The sequence below is a fragment of the Sturnus vulgaris genome, chromosome 16 (assembly GCF_052056855.1).
Source record: "Sturnus vulgaris isolate bStuVul1 chromosome 16, bStuVul1.hap1, whole genome shotgun sequence".
Lineage (NCBI taxonomy): Eukaryota > Metazoa > Chordata > Aves > Passeriformes > Sturnidae > Sturnus > Sturnus vulgaris.
In genome coordinates, this window is record NC_142258.1 from 9,046,582 (window position 1) to 9,071,654 (window position 25,073).

Here is a 25,073-nt window from a genome sequence, read left to right on the forward strand (position 1 = left end):
AAAATGTAGAATGGGGATGAAATGAAAAAGTTGAGACGTAATCTGAGGGCTGTTCAATTACAATGTACTTCCAGCTCTTCTACCCAAAATGCAGCCAATTAGTGTACATTTATGCCTTACATTTTCATATAAAATATTTGCATTCTATAGCAAATATATCCAAATAAAAACCTCCTACAGGATAAGGAGTATCTTTAATTGCATAATGTGGATTTTGTTAATGAATTGGTAATAATACAGCCTCTCCCTTTACAGACAAGGTGACATTAACAGGAATTATGGAAATGGAAATCAAATGCACTAGATGGGATGAATAATGGAAATACTCAGACTTTCTATCTACTGATACTCCAACCCACCAGGTGATTGATTATTCAGTTTAATATTAAATACTCAGTCCAGCCTCAAAATAATGAAGTTTTAAAAATCCCACATTAAGTTTGCTCAACAGTGGAAAACTGATGCTGGAACATCACGTAGTCTTCAGATACACTTCAATGCCTTAAAAAAAAAAGTTTTAAAGGACCTAACAATTTAGGAATCTAACTGTAAGTATTCTCCAATAATGGTCTTTGCAAATTTCAAATCCATGAGCTTGGTTCAAGAAAAGTCAGAGATCTGGAAATCTTGTCAGTCCAGAATATGAACAAGACAGTAAGTTTCCTTGGCTTTTAATTTCTTCATTAGTTTAAGATCCAAGGAACCATGGGTTTTGTTCACTTGGTAGAAAAAAAAAAGTTACTTTTAAAACTGATTTACCAAAAAAATAAAAGCCCAGAGATTTGCAGACATAATAAAATTTATTTAAATTCCATGCATTACGGTAGCTACAAGTGTAGTCATATGAAACTGAAGGACAATAACTTCTTCTGTCCATACAATGTAGCTGTAAGTGAAATGAATGGGAGTTCCACAGTTACAAAGAAACAAACAAAACAAACCAAAAAAATCCCAAAAAAGGTAAATCTGTTTCAGTTTTGAGTTTCAATTCAGATACAGTCACTAGACTGTAAACTTTTGGGGGAGAAGATGGGCTCACCAATTATACAGCTGAGAATGTTTAGTTTAAGATATTCTGAAGAAGCTCAGAAGATACCTTTTAATAATTACTACTAATACTCTGGAAAATGAAAAAAATCCCTTAGCCTTCATCCTAATTGTTAGAATCAGGACAGCAATTGCAGACAGTCCATTTTCAAAGTGCAGCTAAATAGGGTTTTATTATGCAGCTCCTTCAAGTTGTACTGAGTAAGCTTTACTTTGAACCAGTTTTGCTTTAGTTTCTCAAGAAAAACTTCACTGGTCCTCATAAGCTTACACTGCTTTTTGATATGCAAAAATTTACAGACTGTGCTTGATTCTGACCCTCCCCTATTTCAGTATGTGCAAACTCTTAGGGATTTAAATAGTCTTTCTCCCTCTCAGTTCAGACTGATCTTTAAAACAGCAAAGGATTATCCAGTCCTCTAAATTAAAGACAGGGTGAACTGAGTAATTTATGTAACTGGCACTTTTTAATTGGCCCAGTTCTCCCACAAAATGTAGCTCTTATAAATACTAATAGGCACTATTGCCACAGATTCTCTTATTTTTGCAAGTTTCACTGATTTACTGGTTGTTAGCATTTTCTGCAGTTAAGAATTTAATAATGCTGAACTTTTATAAAGACACAATATGTAGTTCTAGCTTCCAAAATTGACTTCCTGTGTCTAGTAATGATGTTAGGTCAACCTAAATTTGCTGGAGATATTAACAAATGTAAAGCTAATGAAGGTGCCACATTTGCATGAATGTTTTTTAATTTTCAGAATGTATTCAAGAAAGGGAAGGGGCAAACCTAATTATTTTAATACAAACTTGGTTGAGTGCCCAATTGCCTCATTTAAAACTGTGTGTGTGGGGAGGCTGAGGAGTTTAGAAAAGTCCAAGTAACCAAATATCCGGGTTACTGGGAAGTTAAAAAGCTAATGCAACTGCGTTACATCCGGATAAAAAACATTATTCAAAAGCAATTCCAATACCGAAAAAGATTTCAAATTGAATAGTTTATTAACATGGTAGTCATCTTTGTAACATGTGCACACACACTCGCACACTCTGAATGATCTGCCTGGAAAAAAGAGGTCTTACTATAGATGCTGGGGGAAATTAAACATTAAAAATCCTTTAGATTTTCATAATTGTAGGCAATTATGTCCACATCACTTACAAAGCTATTGCCGAATCTTTCCAAGGAAGCAGAATTTGGGAGAAAAAAAAAATTCTTTTTGGGAAAATTCAACAGTGGCATAGCAGAGCTCTCAATATGAGAAAGCTGACATAATGTGGACCTTTGCTGTGAAATTTGTCTTTGCAAAATATGGGGAGAAGTTTATCAATGGGCAGAAAATAAGACGGCGGTGTGAAGTAGGCTTTTGCTGAGTCGATTTTCCTCACAGTATTGTGCGGGGTCATTGAGAAAAATGCTTAGTCCTTCTCTGGAACCAGTTTCAGAACTTTTCCAATTGCAATGGTCTTACCTAAACCAAGGAGACAAACAGCAGAGTTATATTTACTGTGAAAGGAATGTAGACATCTCTAAGAACATGAAAACCTGCCCCAAAATGCAGGCTCTTAAGTATTAGAAATCACAGACAAGAAATTATTATGTTGTAGCATCAATGTATTTTAAAAGCATGATAAAATTTTAAAAATAGTAAGCCCGCTATTCTGACAGCAAAAAACACAATGTGGATTGTGGAAAGCCTGCTTCTACCCTCATCTGAGGAGAAGGCAAGGCAGAATTACTACCAGACCTGTTTACTGCTTTTCAAATAATTTTCTTTAAACATATCCCACAAATCTATGAGTTTTACCAGGGTGTGCATGTTAAAGCCCAACATACAACCCCCCTGATATTTTTCAACTTTAAGTAGTGAAACTATGGTATTCATATTGTAGGTGGACGTTCCAGGACACATTGAAAAAGCACTGCTGGTTATTTTTCCAATCCAGTTTTTTGTTTCACAGTGCACATTTCTGTACATTATTCAAATATAACTGTCTCTGTTACTAGCAAGGACTCTGCACAATGACAACAATTTGCTTAGATTTACTTTTCTTTTGTTACCCAGAGAGTGATTTCCACCAGATAACAGCATTTTAATACCTCACTGCCACTCAGCTCCGAGTTCAAGGAAGCTTTTGCAGCACTCAGTACGTGCTGCCTGTCAGTACCAGCCTTACCCTCATCCCTTAAGGTGAAGCGACCCATCTGAGGGAAATCTTTGAATGTCTCAAGGCAGATCGTTCCTGCTGTCCTTAAACGGGCAATGCAGACTTGATCTTGTTTCACAAAACGGGGCCGTGTCTTACTTTTTTCTCCTGTTTTTTTGTCTACCAAGCAGATTAAGGCCTGTATAAGAAAAAAAAAAAAAAAGGTTCTTTTTCTTTATAAACTGACAGAATTTGTCTGAGAAAGAATATACTTACAAATACATGAAAAAGTTTGCAGTATTTATTCAGTCATGTCGTACACCACTTTTCAGAAGGCTTATGCTAACAGTTACAGCCATTTTTATTTGTGTTAGAGCACAACTAAGAATTCCATTCAAGGCTGGAGCTTTGCTGCTTTAGTTGCTCTACAGATGTATGACATGACAGAACTCTGCTTATTTCTGTTCATTTCTCAGCACAATTTAAAATGACACTTACTGTTATCTCAACTTCTTCAATACAGGTGTGGATGTGCAGCACTGCATTATAACCTGGGCAGATAATGGATTTGTGCTCAATTATCACTATCTGTAAAAACAATTCAAAATAAGTGCATTTTTCCTAATTTCAATTATAAAAGAACAGAGAATAATCAATGCAAAACTATATTAAAATGTCTATTGAACAACATACACACAAGTTTTTGTCAAAAAGCCAAAATTTTTAAGTCATTAGTTTATAATATGAAAGTAAAAAACTGAGGAACTGGCCTGATGAGGTCTTGCTTTCACCATTTTAAGTATCTAAAACTTCATTGAGAAGTTACATTCAAAACAACTTATATTTTAAAAACTCAGATTAATGTCGGTATTAAGTATATATGTTATTGCCCATTTAAGAGATATGGCAGTGAAAAAGAAATCTGAACTGAAATTTCAAATTACTCAAGTTTTGGTTTTTACCCCTCTATACAGCAATTAAATGTTGTTAATCTACCTGGGCATCAAATGTACGTCCAGAATGACAAAGGTTGTTGAGATCACAGAGAATAAATCCTGGAAGGATCTCTTCCTCTTCAATTCCCTTCAGTCTGATCTTTAGATTTTCACCTGGGGCTACTGAGTCAGTTTCTACATCATCAGAAAGGATTCCAAGAACTTCCACATTGTGCTTAAAGGAAACAAACACATAGTTTTGCATTGTGAGTATTCTAGTCTGGTGCAAAATAGTTGTAATCTAACAGTATTTCAATAAATAATTCCATTACAGTTTAGGTTCATGATATTTGGTTCTGTCAAGCTTCAGAATATTTAAAATATTTGAATGATGAATTACTACTACTTGAATTTTTTAAAAATAAGCTTTTTCAAACTTTTTTTTCCCTGTTTCCCTTTGGAGGAAAGAAAAAAAAAAAGGAAAGGGGGAAAGAAATAAACTTTTGAGCAACATTAACCACAGCAGGTAAAAAGCTTAGTTGGCCAACTGTACAAACACGAAATAAAACCCAGTAGAAGTGTGATGATTTTGTAGTCCAGCAACTGAGTTTACTAAGCAGGAGAACCCAAGTTCTGACTGCTAAGGAGCTACACACACCCCCCCGTCCCCAGACACATCACCCATGTAAAATATGAGAGCTTAGTTGTGTTCAACAGAGCAACAGAACATTTTCTGATTTCAACTAATGAGTATCTTTAAGAACCAAGCATCTTTTTTTATCGTAGTAAATTTTTTAAATACCTTGTTTGGCATCATCACAAGCTGTTGTCCTTTGCAAATAGAGCCCGACTCCAGCTTCCCAAGGACCACAGTGCCCATGTCCTTCACAAAAAGAAACCATTACACAGCAACTGAAAACATTTTCCTGAAGAATCCATTCTATTTATGATGTACTTCTGAGTCTGATTACTTAACTCTATGAATATCAAGCACTGCTAGACTTAGTATTTTGTAAATTGATCTCGTGAAAGATTAATAATGACAATATTATTTACTTCCCCTTTCCTCCTCTATTCTACAGTTGGAAATGTAACATTAGCAAAGAAAAAAAGATATCCTCTAAAAGTACAGTAAATAGTCCTTTTACTGCTTCCTGAAAACAGACTCTTTATACTTTCTATGTTATTATTTTAATCTGTACCTTATATTTATCCACAATTGGCAGCCTGATTGGTCCATCGACTGAACGGTTGAAGTTTGGCAAATTATCCAGGTATGGAATAAATGGTAATCCACTAAAAGAGCAGAAGGCATTTGTTTCAATTTCGTGAGCACCCTTACATTTAAAAAAAATTACTCAGAATGGATAAATGTAGTGCAACAAAAGGAATCATTTTCATCTTGTCATCATTTAGAACAATGACCTCTAGGACAGCTAAATATATTATAACATCCCATCAGTAGTGTCCACTTTACCCCAACCAGCATATTAATACCCAGGAAATGCATGTTTTAAAGTTACATTACAGGCAAATTTTACACAATTATTCCTTTGAGACTCACGACAGATGTGAAACATATTTTGGAAATACAAAACCATAAGCTAGGTCCAAATGTGATTTCCATTAATTCTTTTTAAAGTACACTGAACAATATTCAAAAACATGACATCCACTGAGAGACATGGCTTGTCCCCAATTATAATACAGCTTCAAGCAAACTGTTCACATCAAACAATTACTCATTCTAGCAACATCAGCTGCAGCATCACTGGCAAATTCTAGTGCTCATAAGGCACTGAACTCACACAGCCAAAGAACACTGCTAATATTTTACCAATAATCTTCTGCAGTTTGCAAATGCTTTTCATTGGCACATTGCATGGCTGTGTTCTTGTTGCTCTGGCTGTGTTTCCTCAAGCACTTTGGCACACAACTACAACATACCACGCTCTGCTACCTCCCAGCTTCACTGAAGCATTTACTTTTATTGAAATATAGCAAATATTCAAGTTGCTCAATTTAAGATACATACATATACCAAGGACAGAATTCTGACTGTTCTTTAAGGTTTGCTCCAGTCAGTCCTGAGCAGGGCATGAAATGAATGTCCTTTTTGGGATTGAAGCCAACTTTCTTCAAAAATGGCACCAGTTTCTCTTTACATTCCTCATATCTATTAAAATGACAAGCAGATCAAGGTAAATTCCACTCATTCCATCATAACATAATCCTGTGCTTTAAAAAACATGCAGACATTTCAGTTCCATCAGTTAAGTTACTTGTGAGCAGCAAGCAAGCCTAATGAAAGTCTGGAGGCCTATTTGCATCTTCTCCCCAACCTTCCAGCACAGCTTGGTGTTGTCCATTCCCCTGTTCCCCCTCACTGCTCTGCTCCATGAAGCATCATCAGTCTCCAGACACCTCAATGACAGGGCTGGGGGAGCAGCAGCACTAGCAGGAGATCCAGGCCAGCACAGCAGGACAGACCAGGCAGACACCTCCTGAGGTCATGCTCCAGGCTGCACTTCAGAGCTGGCTCAGTCTCCTCCAATCTCCTACACACTTTCTGGAGGTTTCATGCTATTTATTTCTGTCACACTGCCTCCTCTCAGTTTGGGGTGAATTCAGTAATGTCAGAAGGTTGGGGCAGGACCAAGACAGAGAATTGGGTGTGCCTTAGTCTCTTAGTGAAGCAGGCTGACATTCCAAGGTTGCACAGGCCCTCATGGCTTCCCACTAAAACTTCCTCAGTCCTGGGCAGAACACACAGCAAGTTCTCTGACAACTCTGGCAACCTCGACTACTGAAAACACAATCATTGCCTTTTTTAGACTCAGTATAAAGTTTCCAAGTCAACAATTAAACTATGCTAGAATGCATGGGTTTGTTAGATATGTCTGCACGGATCCAAGCAGTTGACAGTGAATGCTGGAGTGTAGAACTTTCAGCTTAACTGACACTGTCCTAGGCACGGAGCTTCTGCTTTTCCTGCCAGTTTTATAACCTCTGTCTTTAGTCCACCACTCAGCCATTCTTTCAGCAATAACCTGATACAAAAATTACTTTACCTAGGAATTATTTTACTGCAGTATCTGTCAAAGAAGATTAGTTTTTAAATATTAAACTCACCTTTCATTACTCCAGTTTACAGTTGGATCATCCATTTTATTAATAAGAACTATTAAATGCTTTACACCTGCTGTTTTTGCTAACATGGCATGTTCTCTTGTTTGTCCACCTTTTTCAAATCCAGTTTCAAACTCTCCTTTTCTTGCAGAAATAACCTAATTAAAGATACATATTTTTATAAGAGTTCTACAGTTATCTCAACAGAACAATCAACAATACTGCCTTATTAAAAAAAACTTTGGGTAGTCAGACCTAGTAAAAGCTTCCAACATGCACTGGTATATCCTCAGTATTACCCATTACTTTCTGCACTGACATGTAAAAAAATCACGTGACACCTGTGGACAGCTTTAAGAAGCTGTTAAATTACTCCAGACTCATTAATCTCAGTAAATGTAACATTTGAAAATTCTGCCTGCTGTAAGTAACCGAAAGAATAAAGCAGCAAACAAGAAATAAAAATCAGAAGCTTAATTCCACAGTATATGCAAAATAAAAGTATCAGCTTTGTCCTTACCAGCACAGCCAGATCAGCTTGAGAAGCCCCACCAATCATATTTGGAACAAAGCTCTTGTGTCCAGGAGCATCTAAAATAGTGAAGTGTTTCTTCTCCGTTTCAAAATAGGCACGACCCACTTCTACTGTTTTACCTTTGTCTCGTTCTTCTTGGTTTGTGTCTAAGGCCCACGAAAGGTACCTAAAAAATCCCAACCCAAATACTCTATTGTTGTATTAATTTTTATTAAATTTATACATAATTTGTTAGTCATAAGAGATCCTTTTATTTGCTTAACAACCTCAGCAGTGCTAAAATCAAGCATTTCCAAGACCAACAGTGATTGTGACTGATTTGTGTGTACAGTGAGCCAGTGAGCTGCAGAGCCCATTGCCAGCTCTCCTTCACACACCTACAAGGATTCAATTCCAAAAATTCTAATAAAAAATTGTCATTTTTTAAGTTCTTCAGCTGTGATCTAACTTCAATTTAAGTTTTGCCTCAGTCTCAGAAACACCTCAGAATCAAATACAAAGCAATTCTTCCTTCTCAGCATAATTAACTAAAACATTAGTTCTGATTTGCATATATAATTACAGAGAGTTATAATTATTAGTTCTCATTTATTTGCACGTATTAAGCAGAAATTGGCTATGAAATAGACACCATCTTCATTCACACTATCACACTATATTTTCATTATATTGACTCTTGTCCCCTCCCAATTTTTCCCACATTTTTCAACAAGTTAGCTTTCAGTTAGATAAACTGAAATTTAAGAAAAACCCCATTACTTAGCTCCTTCAGGATTTGTGAAAACTGGTGAACATAAAGAAGAAAAAAAATACTAAGGATAAAAAAGTGTTGATAACTCCATTGAACTGGTTTCACATAGCAATATTTTTTGCCATTAACAGAAGCTTGTAGACATCCTTAGCTTTTGTTTTGTAGTGACTGGGTGAAAAGAGCGATGTCACCTTTCTACTCCCCCCTCTCACACTGAGTTCAGGTCAGTGCCCATCCCTCAGGGCTCCATTGCTGCTCTACCCCTAAGGAAGTTTTTAGCTGCTCCTTTTCCAGAGCCCTTTGAACCTCTATTATCCTCCAGCCAAAAAGGGAAAGCTTTCAAAAGGGAAATCAATTTTGCAAGAGTTGATTGAAGCAGAAATCAGACTGCTACATGTGCTGTATATACACACATTGCCCCTCAAAACCCAACCAACCAAAAAACAACAACAAAACCCAAACCAAACAAGAGACCCACAAAAAAATCCACCCAGGACAAGAGCACCATCTTGCCTGGAGGAAGCCAGGGCTACTGAGACAGACTAAAACCAGTTTCATTGCAGTAAAGTGCAAAATGTGCTACTGTCTTCACAAAGTTCATACCATGTTTCTCTGTTTTTTTCTTTAGCTTCTCTTTCATATTTTTCAAGTGTTCTTTTGTCAACCATTCCTGTCAAATACCTAAGAAGGAGGAAAATAAAAGTGCAATTTTACACAAAATAGAAAGATACTTCCAAATAGTTAGATCTTATACAATCCCTGTAGATTACTATAATTGAGAAATAAAGATTTTTTTTTTTCAATCTTCACAGAAAGGACAAAGTTTAACCAATGGTATAAAGCAGTTTCAAATTGCATTTTAAAATACACAGAAAAACGGCCATGTTCTAAGAAAGTGATTAATTTTTAAAATTTGATGATGTTTACTTTTGCATAGTTGCTTCTATTAAGTGAAAATCCTATAGCAATAACATCAACGTGCTGGAATTAAGCAATTCCAAAGAACAATAAGTACCTGAATCGACAAGGATAGAAATATTCTGTTACAAAAGTATTACATACACTGATTAAAGCCACAAAGAAAATATTACTCATTTTAATTGATGTTTTATAATTCACACGAACAGGAAATCTAAAAATTTAGGAGTTTCCTTACATTATTTGTCCTCCAATAGTTGACTTGCCAGCGTCTAAAAAAAAAAATTAATTCAAGTCATCAACAATGTACAATTCTAGAAACAGCATACCATTACAAGCTAAGTAATCTACTTTATTTCCAAATTATTTATTTTTTGAACCATAATCGAAGTTTTTGGAAGCATCTTGCACCTTCCCTTATTCCCATTATAATTTATTGTCAATTAAATTAAACCAAATCTTGAACATGCTGTTTTCATAAATATAAATTCAGCATTATCCAAAACTAAGACTCTTCACCAAGCAGGGATCCAGCTAAAGCCAGGGTCAAGAGTGTGGGAAGCTCTTGCAAAATCCTCTTCCCTGCTTGCTTTATCCTTTGTCCCTAACTTGTGTGGGCTGCTCTTCAATATTGGGATGCACCTCTGCCCACAGCCCCTTAACTTTGTGTGACTCCATTCTCAATTTACCCAAGAAGTAAATTACAGTACTTTTAAGGTGATAAGTAACTACAGAAATGAAAACGCAGAATTTACTGTATAACTTGTGATTCAATAATTCTTCTCTACTTCTGACACCACCCAAGTTTTTATGAAGTTTGTTGAAACTATTAAATGAAGATATTTTGCTATAAATGCTTAACTATGAATCATGTTAAGCTATTGTTGTAACCCCACAAATTTTAGTATTTAGAATAAAAACTTCTGAATATAATAACAAGAACCATTTTTATTTAAAATAAGCAGAAAAGAAGCACCGTTTTCTGATTTTGTTGTTTAGATCAAACACAGATGGGTCACTTCAGCACTCAACAGGAGGAGGTACTTGAGAAATCATGAACACAGGCACTGTTGTGCCCCAGAGAACACACTCTTGGTACTCTACCCGTGACAGACTTTCAAATTTTTCGTTTTCCAGAGCAGCTTCATTAGAATGAATGCTCCTGTGAGCCTCGGGACATGGTGAATATGAAGAACAGCATTAATTTCTGATCTCAGAGTTCTAGATAATGCACAACAGATAGATCCAATTGCTTCACCTTTGTTACAACTTACCTACATGTCCAATGAATACTACATTTACGTGCTCTTTTTTAGGAGCACCTGGAGGTGCTACAACAGACTTGGGTTTTGGTATTTCCTCCTCCTCTTCCATCATTTCCTGAGCACTCTCTTCAGAAGGCCCTGCATCCCCTGCAGGACCACCTCCTAGCTCTGCTTCACTGGGTTCTTCTTTGTGGTCCCATGACTCTTCTGGGGACATTTCTGTCTCTCCATTTTCCACTAAAAATGAATCAATTAGATATATTCAAATAGGTAAAGAACTGAAAAAGAATTACCCTGGAGAAAAGCCCCTGTCCCAAAGGTGCAATCACAAGGCTTTAACTACGAGGTCTGTTAACATTTTCCTAGAGAAAAAGGGACAACTGCTGTTTGTTTCTGAAATTATTATACCAGGAGCTTTCAAGCTACCTGACATAAGAAATCTAGGATACAGAAACTTCTGCTTTAACAAGGCAATTTTCCAAAGAAAAAGCAAATCCAAAGATCCAGTCAGAGCAGCAGAGTCGGCATCCACAGACACACACTACCATATGTTTAGAAAGCAAAGGAGAAGAATTATAGTTTAAGATCACTCATAAGCCATATAAAAACAATGAGAAAGATATAATTTCCATGCTCTGATTGTTCAAGTTGCTGACCACTTTAAATTTTTTTGCTAATCACCATTCCACACATGTTAATGGGGCTATTTTGTAATATGAAATAATGTTTTAATAAAGCACTGATCATTTTACAGTGTCCAAGTAAACCAACTGCAGCTCTCAATGCATACTAGGGCTCAATTACCTCTTTCCTCATCCAAGTGTAAAGATACAACAAAAAGCACCAAGGACTATTTGTAAGTGTAAAGGCTCTACTATTTTGTTTGCAGTGATTCAGCAGAAGCAGTGCAGTAGTACATCATAGTATTGTCATAGTGAAAAGAAACAATTCTCATCTTACCAACAGATTCTGAAATTTCCATGTTAACAGCAGCATTTGAACCTAGGAGAAAAAGGGTGGAAAAAGAATCATTAAAGACACATACCTAACATGACAGCAATCAGGAACAGAGAAAAATGAGTGACTGAATAATTAAAAGGATAGTTCAGGTGTTTTGGCACTTGCCAAAGCTTTTCAATATACAGGTTCATTTTGAAAATTCACGCTTCACGCTAGTTTTATGATCTTCCATAAGCCACTTTATGAGCCTTTCTCAACTGCCTATAAAACTGTAAATAACTACAGATAATCACATTGCCTTACAAGAGTGGTATGAGGATAATGAAGATGGGAAAAAGTTTATAGAGATTTAAAAGAAATTATTTGCAATATTTTTTTTAAAAATCATGTAATGAAGATCACAAAACCACGTACCTTCACAAGAGGCAGTCTGCTCCTCTGGGGAAGGCTCTACAGGTGCACCTGCAGAGAAAAAAAGTTTCTCTTTTAAAGTACAATGATGTGACCAATTTCCAAACTTTGCCATAAAAGATCATCTCCCAACTTTATTGCAAGAAGTGTATGGAAAGAATAACCACTTCCCTCCCCACCAAGTGGTACTAAACAGCCTCTAAGCATGAATACTGCTAAAGAGCACTGCCTAAACATGGTGAAAATAATTTTTCCCCCTGCATGGAAAGATACAGTTAAGGCAAGCAATTTTTCTATACATAGTATTTTAGTGCCCATCCTTTTTGAGCATGCTGGTTATTGGTAAGTGTTCGTGTCTAACGGGTGTTTAAAAACATCAATGCGGTTTCACTGTATCCAAAGACACAACGTGGTGTCACAACTGCAGGGAAAGGGTCTGCCAGCTGCTGCTTACAGCCATGTCTACACTGCTCTTATGCCTCACTTTCACTAAACGCTGAGTAGAAAATAGAAACAAGCTATTAAAAACAAATTCTTAGCATTCTCTGTAGTTATTAGGGTCAAGGGATGATAAACTCATTCAGATGTCTGGTAAGTTTGCCAGTCCTCATAAACACCACTGCACAGTCCCATTACATGGAGGACAATCTCACTGGTCATGTGTTTCTATCAAGTCACAAGTTTTTTTTTTTGGATCAATTACTCAACTCTCTCATGCACTAAACCATGCCACTACATTTTATGCTGAGGTGTAACTAATTATTAAACCTACAAGGAGTGATACGTTTCAATTAACACACCACTCAATGTTTTGGGATGTTATTTCATATGATCAAGGGTCCTTTTATAATTATCCCTAAAATATGAATCTATTTAGTTTTCTCTTGGTATATGTTCAACTTCATAATGCTTTGAAACAAGTTCATTATCTTTTTTTGTTTTCCAACCACAAAATTCATACCCTCTGTTTAGCTGTACTCCAGCTCTCCTTCAACTGAATTCTAAAGACAGATCTTAGAGCATCACTTGCTCTATACACATGATGGGACCTAAAGATGAACCAAATCCCCTCAAAAGAACAAATCCATACAGAGAAGGAGCTGATTCTAAGCCTCTTTGCTTTCGCACTGTTTGCGGATTTGCTGCAGACTCCTGTAAAGTGGAGCAGTGCCGGGAGAGCTGGCAGGGGGCCAGAGGACAGGGCTCTGCAGGCAGGGTGAATGTGGGTCACAGCACAACACCCAGTGGCCAGCAGCAAAACAGGGAGGGGGCACAGCCATGCCCGACTGAAACCATTCCCTGCACTCCTGTGTTGGATCAGACATGAGCTACACTCCCAAAACAAACCAACCAGACTTGAAGAGGATTATTTAATATACTCAGTAAAAGCATAAGAATAGAATGCCCTTAGAGCCTTTTAAAGAAATGATCTATCACTCTCATTTGGCAGCTGGAAAAGACTCAAATCAGCCCATTTTTGGGCGTGGTAAGCAGGTGGCACAAAATCTAGGTATGAACCTAAAGCCTCCATTTTATAGCACATCAGAAAATTGTTGGCTATTTCACACATACTGTGGTTGGGATGCATAAATATTTTAATTACAATATTATTTCAACAAGCTTTTGATTTCACTCCAGAAGTTTGTCTATAATGAAAAATGTATCAAATAGCACTATTAATGACGTTGCCTTGAAATAGGAGTTCTGCAAGTGGTTGGAGAGCTAGTTAATTCCTCAGAAATAAATTGTCAATCAACAGCATCCATACAAACTCAGTTTTTACTTTCTGGTTTGCAATACAGCAGGTATGCAGACAGGAAAAATTCTTCACAACTAACAGACAGGAAGTAAAAAAAAAAGTTTCTCTGTAAATTTTGTACAGGTCTAGCACAGGAAAGTCAATAAGACATTTTGTGCACGGATGCTAAAGAGTACTAGTGCCACACAACCAGTGGGTAACAGATATTCAGCTATAACCACAGCCATTTATTCAACTCTGGTCACTTTGGTACACAAGTGGCAGATATGCTTTAGAAGAGGAAACTAAATGATATCAAACATATACTGTTAAGCAGGAAGAAACATAAACCACTCACTAAAGAGAATGATTGTTAAGAAATCAAGTAAATAAATAAAGAACCTTAATTTCAAAACTAACATGCTCTAAGTGACAAAAATAAACTCTTTCTGCAGTAATTGTTTACTTCTGATAAACAATTTCAGGTTGTCAGGTTATTTCAGACATTGGAACATTTCAGACAAAGGCTTTACCATTTACTCTGTGTGGAAGCGAACAGATTGCCTGAAATGTGCCATCACCTGAAAAGAAGGATGCAATCCTACTGCTTCCTAAGACCACTGGGCTGGTGTATTTTGGTCTGTCACCTCATCTGTGAGGATAATTCAGATAGGAATCTTTCATATGAGAGGGATTCAAAACATACTTTTTAGAAAATCTGGTTTTAAAGTCAGGACATGCCTTAAGTGACACAAATTTTTTAATGCCTCAAATTATTGGATTTACACATGATAAGCAACTGCTGGATTTCACACCTAACCCCACTCCATCTCTCCTTCAAGCCCTAAGTCAAGAACTGCTGTTGCAACCTTATCCAGGGTATTACATGGAGTGAGAGGTTTATCTTTAGTCCTGCTCAACATCAGAGCCTTAGGACACTTTTTGGAATATTTTTGTTGTCAATGCCAAAGGCAAAAACGGATACAGATGCTGCATTTATCTACTGGTGCCATCAGACAATAACATTATGTAATTCAGAGTCTTGTCTGGAAAAGGTAATTGTAGAGATTTTTTAAATGTAAAGTTCACTGGAAGAGTATGCATACTACCAAATAGAGTCCAAAACTGCACAACTTTTAAAATATGATGGCTGATCTCTTTAAACACATCTCATGTCCTAAAGAACACACTCTGCCTACTTCATTCACACAGCATTCTGCTACAGCTGATGAGTTTGATGCATATCACACTAAGCTTTGTACTTGTTTGCAATTCTGTTGTACAACCAAAGCTGCATGGGTACAACAAATCTGAAGTTATCATCCAACCTCTGAAAACAGTGTTTTAAAAGACTGCAAGCCAAGAACTTCGCAGCATTAACATATTAAAATGCTTGCAGATAAACAATAGAAGATTGCTTTTTAATTAAATTTCTATTAGAATGTAGCACATAGTTATACAATAGTCATACACTCTCAACAGTTTTCATGCATTACATAACAGATATTTGCCCCCTTTTTTAAAAATGAAAGCATAAAGGGAATTACAGCAGAGTAAAAAATAATAGTCTGCATCAAACACACACAGCGTGAAAAGCAGAATAAAAAAACCCCAAGAGATTCTTAGATAACAAAAACACACAAAAATTACGTCAAGCACAAATAAGTGCTACAGCTAAACAAAGTGCTTTGTATTCAATACTTCAAATTGTACAGAAAGGTTTCCAGGAGTTCACTGTAAGGCAGTTGTTTTGAAAGTTAAACCCAAAATGATGTTCTTCTCTCTGCCCTGCTTTATAGCCCATGCCCCAGCTTCACCAGTGGACACACCGGTTTTTAAAATGCATCAATGCAAGATCAGCTTTAATAGTTCAACATGACTGTAAAATTCACAAAAAAAAATTACCACTTGCTTCTTACTCCTATTACATGTTAGCTTAGTAAAAGATCCACCTTTTTCCTTCCCCAGTGAGGACACACCTTAAGTTTATCTTATCTAAACTTGACATGCTTCTTAATAACTAAGAAAGCTTATGGGGATTTTCAGGGAATATACTGAAGCTCTCTTTTGCTTAAGGCCAAGTATTTGTGCTCAGTTGATAATTTGATTTTTAAGACAGATAATCAAGAAACCAAGCTCAGTATTTCAACAGTTCAGGATTCAAAGCAGCAAATTACAAAGATCTCTCATAATGTAGTATCTTTAGTATAATCCATATTTTTAGTATTGCATCACCTGTCCTAAACTAACTTTTGTATTGAAATACAATCACTGTCCTTTTCCCACAGACCTCTTCAAAACTTAGTCATTAATTAAATGTATTAAATTATGACTTCTTTATTCCTTCATAATAAAAAACACAAAATAAAACCATCTTTCTATTTTAGCTTCATACAATCAGCTGCTTCTTTTGGTTGTATATCTCTCATCACAAAACAGGAGAAAAATGCCAAAATTCCTTAAGTGGAACTGTGAAACCAGATTATATATACAATCCAAAAATTATCTCACTTTATTTTTGTGATCATTTTGATAGAGCAATCAAGTTTTAAGATAACACCATGCTTTCAAACACATTCAAGCAGTAGCCCAAAGCAGAGTGCCAAACACAGGCTGTCTGCAGCCCCCAGGACAGTTCATGCAGTCACAGCCAACTCCCAGGGGTTTGTGTGTCTTTTACTGGAGTCATGCAAGGCCATGAGGGTGATCAATTATTCTAACAGGAGCAACACAATCCTGGCCACCTTCCTGGGGGCACTTTAGATGTAGACAAAGGACATCTGTGTAACACATTGGCACCCTGAGTGCATCACACAGGTATTTTATATCTGATCACCTGTCAGTGCCAGGACACCCAGCCTTTCTCTGCACTGACTGTTTTAGAAGTGGCTGTGCAGCTCATCTGTCTAGAGAAGCTGATACAGAAGACTGCTCTAGATAGTCAAGTGCCAACTCAAATCAAGATTTTTCAGATAAGAAGAATTTATCCCACATACTGGCATTGACATTACAACCCTGATTTGCTGCCATGTGAGCAGTTCAAGTTTGCAGTTCTGAAGGATTAACAGTAGCACTACCAATACTTGTGAAGAAATCATCAGCACACGGCTGTTCAAAGGCTGACATGAACAGCCATGTAACCCCTTTAACACAGCAGCTTCTCGAATTGTGGGCTACTGGTCTTAGACAAGCCTTTCTCAGCAAGTTCATATGCAAAGTGAAGCCTCTTTAGGACTGAGATGTTGAAGAGTGTCACAGTGTAAAATGAGATAACAGGCTTTGGGGGACCCAGCGGTACAGATAACTCATCATCCTGCTCTGGAAACAACAGGTTTCAGAACTGAAGCAGAAGATACTGAAACCCCACCTCTTGTGTCTGACATATGGATGTTCCAGCTGCTACAAGGTCAGAAAAAATGACGGCAGGAGAAAGTAGGAAGAAAAATGCAGTAACCATTTATTTACAGCACTTGAAGGCTGAGCATGTCCAGCTGCTTGAATGCAACTGTTTCAGAAGTGACTACTGCAGGCAAGTGAGGATATGTAGGCAGTGAAGCAAACAGCAGAACTGAATCTTAAGCCAGATGTTTGCTTGGCTCAGGACTGTAGGTGCAAGTTGTTTAAACTATAGTCATTAACAAAGACGTTTAGAAATTCATTTGAAGTGGTCAAGAGAGCTACCAAATTAAACAGTAGCCCTAACACCACCAAAAGGACAAATGCTCTCTCCTTACACCAGCTGCTGTGTGTCACACTTTTTATTCTTATTACTTTGATACTAATGATACTTTTTCTCTTGCTAGTACCACTACATACTTCAAATCAGTGAACAATTCAGGTTGGAAGGAATCCCAGGAGTTAGCTAGATTAGTCTCCTGCTCCAAGCAGAGTCAACAGTGAATACTTAAAAATTATTTCTGAAAAGAAAAACTAACACAAAATATAGTAAAGACCATACAAGGAAGCTGTGATAAATCTTACCAAGAATGCTGTGAGCATTCAAGAACTATAACAAAAATTGAACCACAAAAATGCAATTGATGCTGCATTTTCAAAAACAATTTGATTCTCTCATACCCATAAAAAAAAAATAGGAATCTTATTAATGGGAGGTTGGTGTTAACTATTGCCTCTGAACCATGCCTTGATACAGAAACAAAGAAAAAGCCACCCAAACATAATTATCTCCTACATACAACTACAAAATTAATAAAACATAGTTCAAAAAGAAGTCACAGAAGCTACAGAAGAGTGAAGGTGCAAGGCACAGTTGTGCCTATGAACATTTGGAGGCCCTAACACAATCTACTGTCATTTCATTAAGTATCACACCTGGCCTTAATTTAGTTGAGTTTGCTAGTCCAGCAGCTGCCAGTCTCTCCCCCGAAGTACAACATGTCTGTGGCACCCTCTCAGTTCACCTGTCAAATAACTCTGCTGCAGCCATGGCTGGCACAGACAGAAAACCAAAAAGTCTTCATTTCACATTTCCAATAGAATCCAACAATGACAGATTTTACACAAATGAGTTTGACTTGGACACAACTTGATAAAAGCAAGTTCTCATAGCTACAACATTTAGAACATACTGGATTTAGTATATTCCTTAGATTAAAACATGTAAATAATATGCTTTTCCTATATAATCAAATGATAATTTCAGAATTATTTTGGAATTAAATTATCTCTGAGAAGAAGTTATATTGGTGGTAAACACCATTCAGCTTTCTTCCTAATGAAAAACTACCAATCAAAAGAAAGCATGTGTAAACAATTTTTAAAGTAAGCTATTAGGAATGCAGGTCTCAGGAGCTTCCCAGTTTTAGAAAGTTAACATCTTATTCCACAAATGGCTCCTGAGAGTGCTCCTTCTGTGCTCTAAACATAAATGACAGGAATTTTATTCAAATGACTAAAAATATTAAGTTAATGTGCGTGAAAGGAAACACTACTACACATTGCAGCCACACAATGGAATCAGTCCTGTGGAATTTTTATATGCCACGCTGCTACTACACATTTATACTGATCTATAATGGCCTTTGAATTACTCAGGAATTACTACTTGAACAAAATCTCACCAAGAGAAAGTTCCAAGAAGAAAAACACTACTAGAACTTAACTTCAGGCCACTGAAATTCCTGAAGTGACACCCAACTTTTTCGATTTCTTAAGGTTTAGATTAATCAAGGGTAATTTAAGTTCTTCCTATTACAAACCACCTAATGAAGAATGAGTGTCACAGAGCACCTAATTCCCTATGAGAACAAAAGCAAACTGGGTTGCTGAAAAGTAACCAATTCAGCACTATTGTCTAATCACATGTTCTGACTTATTTCCAGAGCAACCTCCACCTAGTTCTTCCAGCCAGGAAAGTAGTTGTCACCTTACACAAACATCTGCAAAGAGAAGACTGTCAATTACCTTCTGTAACCAAGCACATCACACCTGGAGGAGTACAGTATTCCAGTTAGGAAAGAAATTAAATTTTTTTAACTGCAGTTTTTGTCTGCCTAATCTTAGGGACATTGAAGCTACTTAGAGACACTCAAAATCCTAAACCTTAAAGAAGATATAGTAATCAAGGTGAATTCAAAGCAGGTAGATTATAGCACTATGTAGGAAATGTACTCAGCAACTAAGACATGAAGCAAAGCTATCCTGATTACTCCAGGTGATCAGACAGCTTTCAAGTTATCCCTAATTTCTGGAAAGAATTTTTCCAAAATTCAGGCTCATCACAGGCTGCAGAAGTAGCAAAAGAGTGGAGAAAAGAAGAGTAAAGAAATAATGAGCAGGTGAGGAGATGTAGTTTAAATTCCTACCAAAAAAACCAAACTATAAAAAGCCTTCAATGACACCTTACAAAAGCAGTAAGGAGGAAAAAAATTAAAAATTATTCTAATAATATTCAAAACACTAAGAAAGCTTTCAGTATCGATAACATAGTTAAAAAAACCCAAATATTCAATTCAGATTGCAACATCTGAAAAATACAAGAATGGATTTTGAAGATTAGTCAAAGGTGCACCACGTGTTCATCCTAGCCCCAAGCTACCCAGTCTACCTCTACATCTGTGAACTTTAACATGTACATTTATTCTAAATGGAATTTCTGAGTCTGCTCATGACTTCTCTGAAGTTTATTTTAATGCACTTAGACACTCTTTGCCTACACAGTAGATGAGCTACACTTCTGCTAAAAATCAGGAGTGTTGAACAGCTCTAGAGAATGTATAATCTAAGATAAGGAACAGGTTAATATTTTGTTACAAAAATATTAAGTATCATATATAAAAGTTACAGATTTTAGTTGTTAACAACTATTAGCTTTAGATACTAGGGAAATCAAACCAAATTAATATATTAGGGCAAAACATAATAAATAATAAGACACAACCAACAGGGAATCATGCCAAATATAATGTAACAAATAGTGTCTTTAGTGAAATTAAATTACTAGATAAATACCTGAAACGCTAGTTTGTTTCATATTATACCAATAGGGATGCAGAAAATTATAGGAAAAGTTAGGAAGATCTCAAACTCCTTAACAGCAGGAGTGACACTAAAACACTACCACAAAGTTAAGCAGCATATCTGATGTTTGCAGGAACCTTCAGTTTGGAGCTGGAAATGGAAAAGTAGCTCTCCTTTAATTTCCCATATGCAAAGTAAATCTAGTATAAATACTGGTTGCGTACACAAAGATCCTTTTAAATTAAAAGCAGGGTAAATTTCAGGTTATTCCATTAGCTGAGGCCAGCTGGACCAAACTCCTTTCCCTACTAATCCTTTATCAGCATTATGTTAGGAAAAAAAAAAATTACTTGATATAATCTTCAAAAAGACATATAAGATACACCTGAGCCACTGGTGGCTGAAGCAGTGCTTTTCTCCCCAGCAACACTAAATATACTACCTGAAAATCTTCAACAACTCCTAGAGTATTATATGTTATATATTATACATATTACATATCTTATATTTATTTTATATATTATAGGAAGAGCAGACCTATGTGGTTTTTCTCATCGTGGGTGATCTTTCGCGAGCAAAGGTCCCAGCGAAACGCACCCGGGATCCACGGGGATCAGAGCACCCCAGCTCCTGCTGCTCCGTGGGCAGAGCACCCGCGCCCGGCGCGGCCTCGCAGCCCAGCCCGCAGAGCCCCGCACCCCGCCGGGGCCCCGCGAACTCGGGGGCTGCCTCGGGGCCGACAGCGGCTGCCCTGCGGTGCTCCACGGCCCCGCCGCCCCTTCCCCAGCCCCTCTGTGCGCAGGGCCCCCCCGGCCGTGCCCCTCCCGCCGGGGAGACCCTCCCGCGGTCGGACCCCGCTCCCGCCCCGGGCCGTGCCCCCCGCGCCCCTGAACCCCGGGCCGCCCCCCAGTCCGGCCCGGCTCCTCGCCCGCCCCGCGTGGCCCTTTCCCGGCCGCCGCGGGCCCGGCACCCTCGCCCCGTTCCCTCCCAACATGGCCCCCATCCCTCCCTGCCTCCTTCGCCCTCCGCGGTGCCGGCCCCGCGGTTACCGAGCAGCGGTGGCGGCGGGAGGCCGGGCGGGGGCGAGGGCGGTGGCAGGCCGGGCGCCGGGCCGCCCCGCAGGAAGGACGGTACGAACTCGGCGGCGTGGACGTTGGGCACGAAGGGCTTGGCGTTGACGTTCAGCTGCCGGCTGAAGGCCGCCCCGAGCAGCTCCTGCTGCGCCTCGGCCTCCGCGGCCGGCGGGGCGCAGCCCGGGCCGGCGCCGCTGCCCGGCTCGATGTCCGCCTGGTCCCAGCAGTCGGGAGCCGAGTCGCTACTGCTCCCGCTGCCGCTCCCGTTCGCCTCCATTTCGTGGCGGCCCCACAAGGCTCCGCGGCCCCGAAGCGTCTCCCGGGTGAGGGGGGAGCCGGCGGCGGCACCGACTCAGCACTCGCTCCGCCGATTCCGCGTGTGCTCCGCCGCCCCGACGCGAGCGCAGTGTGGCCTCTTGGGCCGCCGTACTCCCTCCCGGCAGCCTCTCCTACCGCCATCATAGTAGTTTTTGTCACCCCCGGCCCTCCTACTGCTGCACGTCCGAGGCGCGGCGCAAGAACTACAATACCCGCCATGCCGCACGGGCGCACCCGCGGCCCGCCTTCTGAGGACAGACGGGAAATGGAGTTGCTTGCTCTCCTTGCGCATTCAGGAACTGCAACTCCCGGCGGTCCCCACGCGCGCCGTGCGTCCCTGCCGGTCCCGCCCCCTCTTCCAGGGGGATGCGGGACACGGAGTTGGCGCGAACGCCTCAGGCGGGACAGGAACCGCCCGGGTCGGCTGCCATCGGTGTGAAATCACAGCCAACCCGTCCTGCAGAGCAGAGGTGCAGAGGGACAGGGCAGTGGTGGCGGCAGAACTGCCGGGGAAGCTGTGGGAGCACACACCCTCCAAAGGGATGCAAGAGGGAACCCTGCCCTACCTGTCCAGCTAAAGTGCACAGGATGCATGGAAAGTTCCAATTTTGGTAGTTCTGTAGGACACTTTGGTTTGGTTGTTACCATATAAAAAAAACCATCCACTTAAGCCAGCGTCAGTAGGACTTTCCAAATACTGAGTCCCTCCCTCCACTGGTATGACTCTTAGAAGTTTTTAAAACAAAACCTCAACAAACAAACCCAAAATACTTCGCTTGAAATTAAGTATATTTGGAGTAAACAGCGCGGAACAGAGGGGAAACAAGTAGACTTTGGTTATGGGGTTGCAGGAGGCTGAGGCAGCATTTTGTCTTGTAAGGTACGGTGTGTTTATAACTCCACAAAGCAAATACTTGAGAGTTTCTTGGAGTGCTGACATGTGAGGACTGAGTCATCTGCGGCATTATTCATATTAGAACACTGTAGGACAGATTACAGAGTTGTTTGAAAGCAGGTGGTCTTAGAACTAAAAATGAAAGATCTCCATTTGGTACAAAATCCAGGGTAGTTTTTTGGTTGGAGAACAAAAAAACTCTCCTGAAGGGGCATTTGTGTAACGTAATCCTGACATGAGAACCAGAGGGTTTCTGGCTGCACACCAGCAGCAACATGTGGGCCATGGACAAACAAAAACTTCTACATGTGTTAATGGAAATATGGGCTTCCAAGAGATCATATCCAGGGAAAACATTAGTGTGGAGGGTAGCACTTACAAAAGCAAACAAAAACAAAACCTCCCCCCAAAACCCGAAACCCCACTAACACCATAGAAAGTTCATTTTGGAAGAAAAAGTATCACTTATAATGAGAGACTAAAAACTTCTGCCTAAGTGGAAGCCTTTCCTTCAAGCACCACCAGGAGGTTGACCCTAACCCTATTCTCGGGCACAGAGTTACTTTCCAGTTTTCAGGTATTGTCAGTCCCTATTTTTCAAATTGAGTGTAATTAAGGAAAAGTCTCACTTGTGCTACTGTTGTAATATTTGGAATTTTGTCAGGCTACAAGTAAGTCCCAGCTGTGATTGCATGGCAATCACTTTTCTGTTCAACAAATTGAAAAGAAGTATGCAGTGAATTGTTTGGGTTTGTTTTCTTTTAGCGCTAACCTTTTCTTGTTAGGTGACCTTTATTAACAAAGAGGTGTCTGATACATTTCACATAGTATGGAAACAAGGTAGCACCTTATCAGCACTCAGGGGTTACTAGTGTTGAATAATAGACAAAACTCCCGTGGAGAGCAAGTTGCATGCTTGTTTCTGAGCACCTTTTACTGTCACTATGAGCACTTAACAGCTCAGGTTTATAATGAGTGCAACGCTGTCCTGCAAGCTTGTGTTTTGTTTGGGCCCTGACACAGCCTACAGGTCTGGAAAGCCTTAACTGGAGGCGGGTGCTGCCTTTTCAGAGCAATTAAGACATACCTTAAGATGACCAACACACAGAACACAGAGACAGCAATTCTTGCACACATTTGGGCATTCTTCTTAAATGTTTTTGAAACTGAGCTCCTGAAGCATAGAGTTGTGATAATTTTTTGTGTTTGTGCGTTGGGAGTAGGGCCAAATACGTGTTTGATCAGAGGTGCAGAAGTGCATATTACCACTGATTTCAGGGGAAAAGAATTAGTAGTGTTTCACAACCTTTCCTCCTTCCTTGACAGGTACTTATTCCTTAGGTACTTGCTAGGGATAAACAATTAGTCCACAGAATTTCAGAAGATGCCAAATGTCCTTCAGAGTGTACAAACCTGTTTTGCAGGCTCTCATGCATAGGAATTGTGTAAACTCAAACACTAAATTTTTAACAGAGCTAGTAGTTTGTTTTTCCACTTTGGAACATCTGGTACTCAAAACAAAAGTGGAATTACGATAATTTTACTGGCAAAATGTCCACTGGAGTGTAAATGGTCCTGTTTGCTTGAGGTTTTAAACCATCATAAAAGCTTTTCTTGTTCAAATCTCTTCTTCATCAAAATGTTTAGAATAAATACATCAGCTCTTCATTTAATAAATACTAAAATGCTTTTCTTATTGAGAAACACCCATATAAATCCATCCTCACATCATGACTGACTTGAGTGATCAAGACTGTCTAGAAAAGAAGAATCTGGCCCAGCTTAGGGTTAACATATGATGACTGAGGGACAAAGAAATTGTTCCCCCCATGGCTGCAGTTCTACCATCTTTGTACTGCCTCTGAGCTGTTAGCCCTTGTGCTGTGTCTGTCCAGCTTATTAAATATAGTGACAGAGCAATCCACTTTCTTTTTCCTCCTGGGCTATTCAGATGAATCAAATAAGAGGCAACTGACAAATTCCAGGGCTGGTGTAAAGTAAGAATGTGGAACAGGACTTATTTTTTAGTGAGTGCAAGTTATTAATACAAAAAACTATCCCAAGGCAGCTTCACTAATTTGCAGCCTGTGGTGAGTCAGTCCTGCAGCAGTGAAATGAAGACCCCTGTTCATATTAGGAAGAGTGGTCTGTACTTTGGTAGTAACTTCCACCCAAGCTCTCACAAGCACTTTGCAGCCTGGCAGGGTCACCTATGAAATACCAATGCTTTAGCCATGTGAACTGAAGCAGGAGAGAAAGATGTATTTCACTAGAAAGCTCCAGACAGGTTAACAGCTTCAAGAAGTTCCTTGCTCACCACCAACAGGTAAGTTTTAAAATTCCATAAACTACCAACACCCTTAAAATGGAAAGAGCATTGCTTTAGGGTGCTGAGTTACAGTTGAATTGACTCAGTTTACCTTGACATCAAGTAACTTCCTGAGCTACTGCAACATGGGAAAGAAACATT

At 39.0% G+C, this 25,073-nt stretch overlaps 1 protein-coding gene across 1 annotated transcript; it reads right to left on the reverse strand.

Moving 5' to 3' along the window:
* Nucleotides 1–781: 781 nt before the first annotated feature.
* GSPT1 (G1 to S phase transition 1) lies at nucleotides 782–21,795 on the reverse strand. The gene is made up of 15 exons (XM_014895081.2): nucleotides 21,367–21,795; nucleotides 12,103–12,150; nucleotides 11,689–11,730; nucleotides 10,738–10,965; nucleotides 9,702–9,735; nucleotides 9,149–9,226; nucleotides 7,780–7,960; nucleotides 7,263–7,417; nucleotides 6,166–6,306; nucleotides 5,333–5,426; nucleotides 4,933–5,013; nucleotides 4,192–4,365; nucleotides 3,694–3,783; nucleotides 3,226–3,394; nucleotides 782–2,519 (listed from the first exon to the last, which is right to left on the reverse strand). Exons 1-15 carry the CDS (start codon nucleotides 21,665–21,667, stop codon nucleotides 2,467–2,469), a joined length of 1,869 nt encoding a protein of 622 aa, XP_014750567.1. The 5' UTR covers nucleotides 21,668–21,795; the 3' UTR covers nucleotides 782–2,466.
* Between the last annotated feature and the right edge of the window lie 3,278 nt (nucleotides 21,796–25,073).

Excerpts from the sequence above, each read along its gene's own strand:
- GSPT1 (XM_014895081.2), bottom strand. The coding sequence starts at position 21,667 with ATGGAGGCGAACGGGAGCGGCAGCGGGAGCAGTAGCGACTCGGCTCCC. Across the intron at positions 12,151-21,366 it reads CCCGCCGCCACCGCTGCTCG|GTGCACCTGTAGAGCCTTCC; the intron begins GTAACCGCGGGG and ends TTTTCTCTGCAG. Across the intron at positions 10,966-11,688 it reads GGAAATTTCAGAATCTGTTG|TGGAAAATGGAGAGACAGAA; the intron begins GTAAGATGAGAA and ends ATTCATTTTTAG.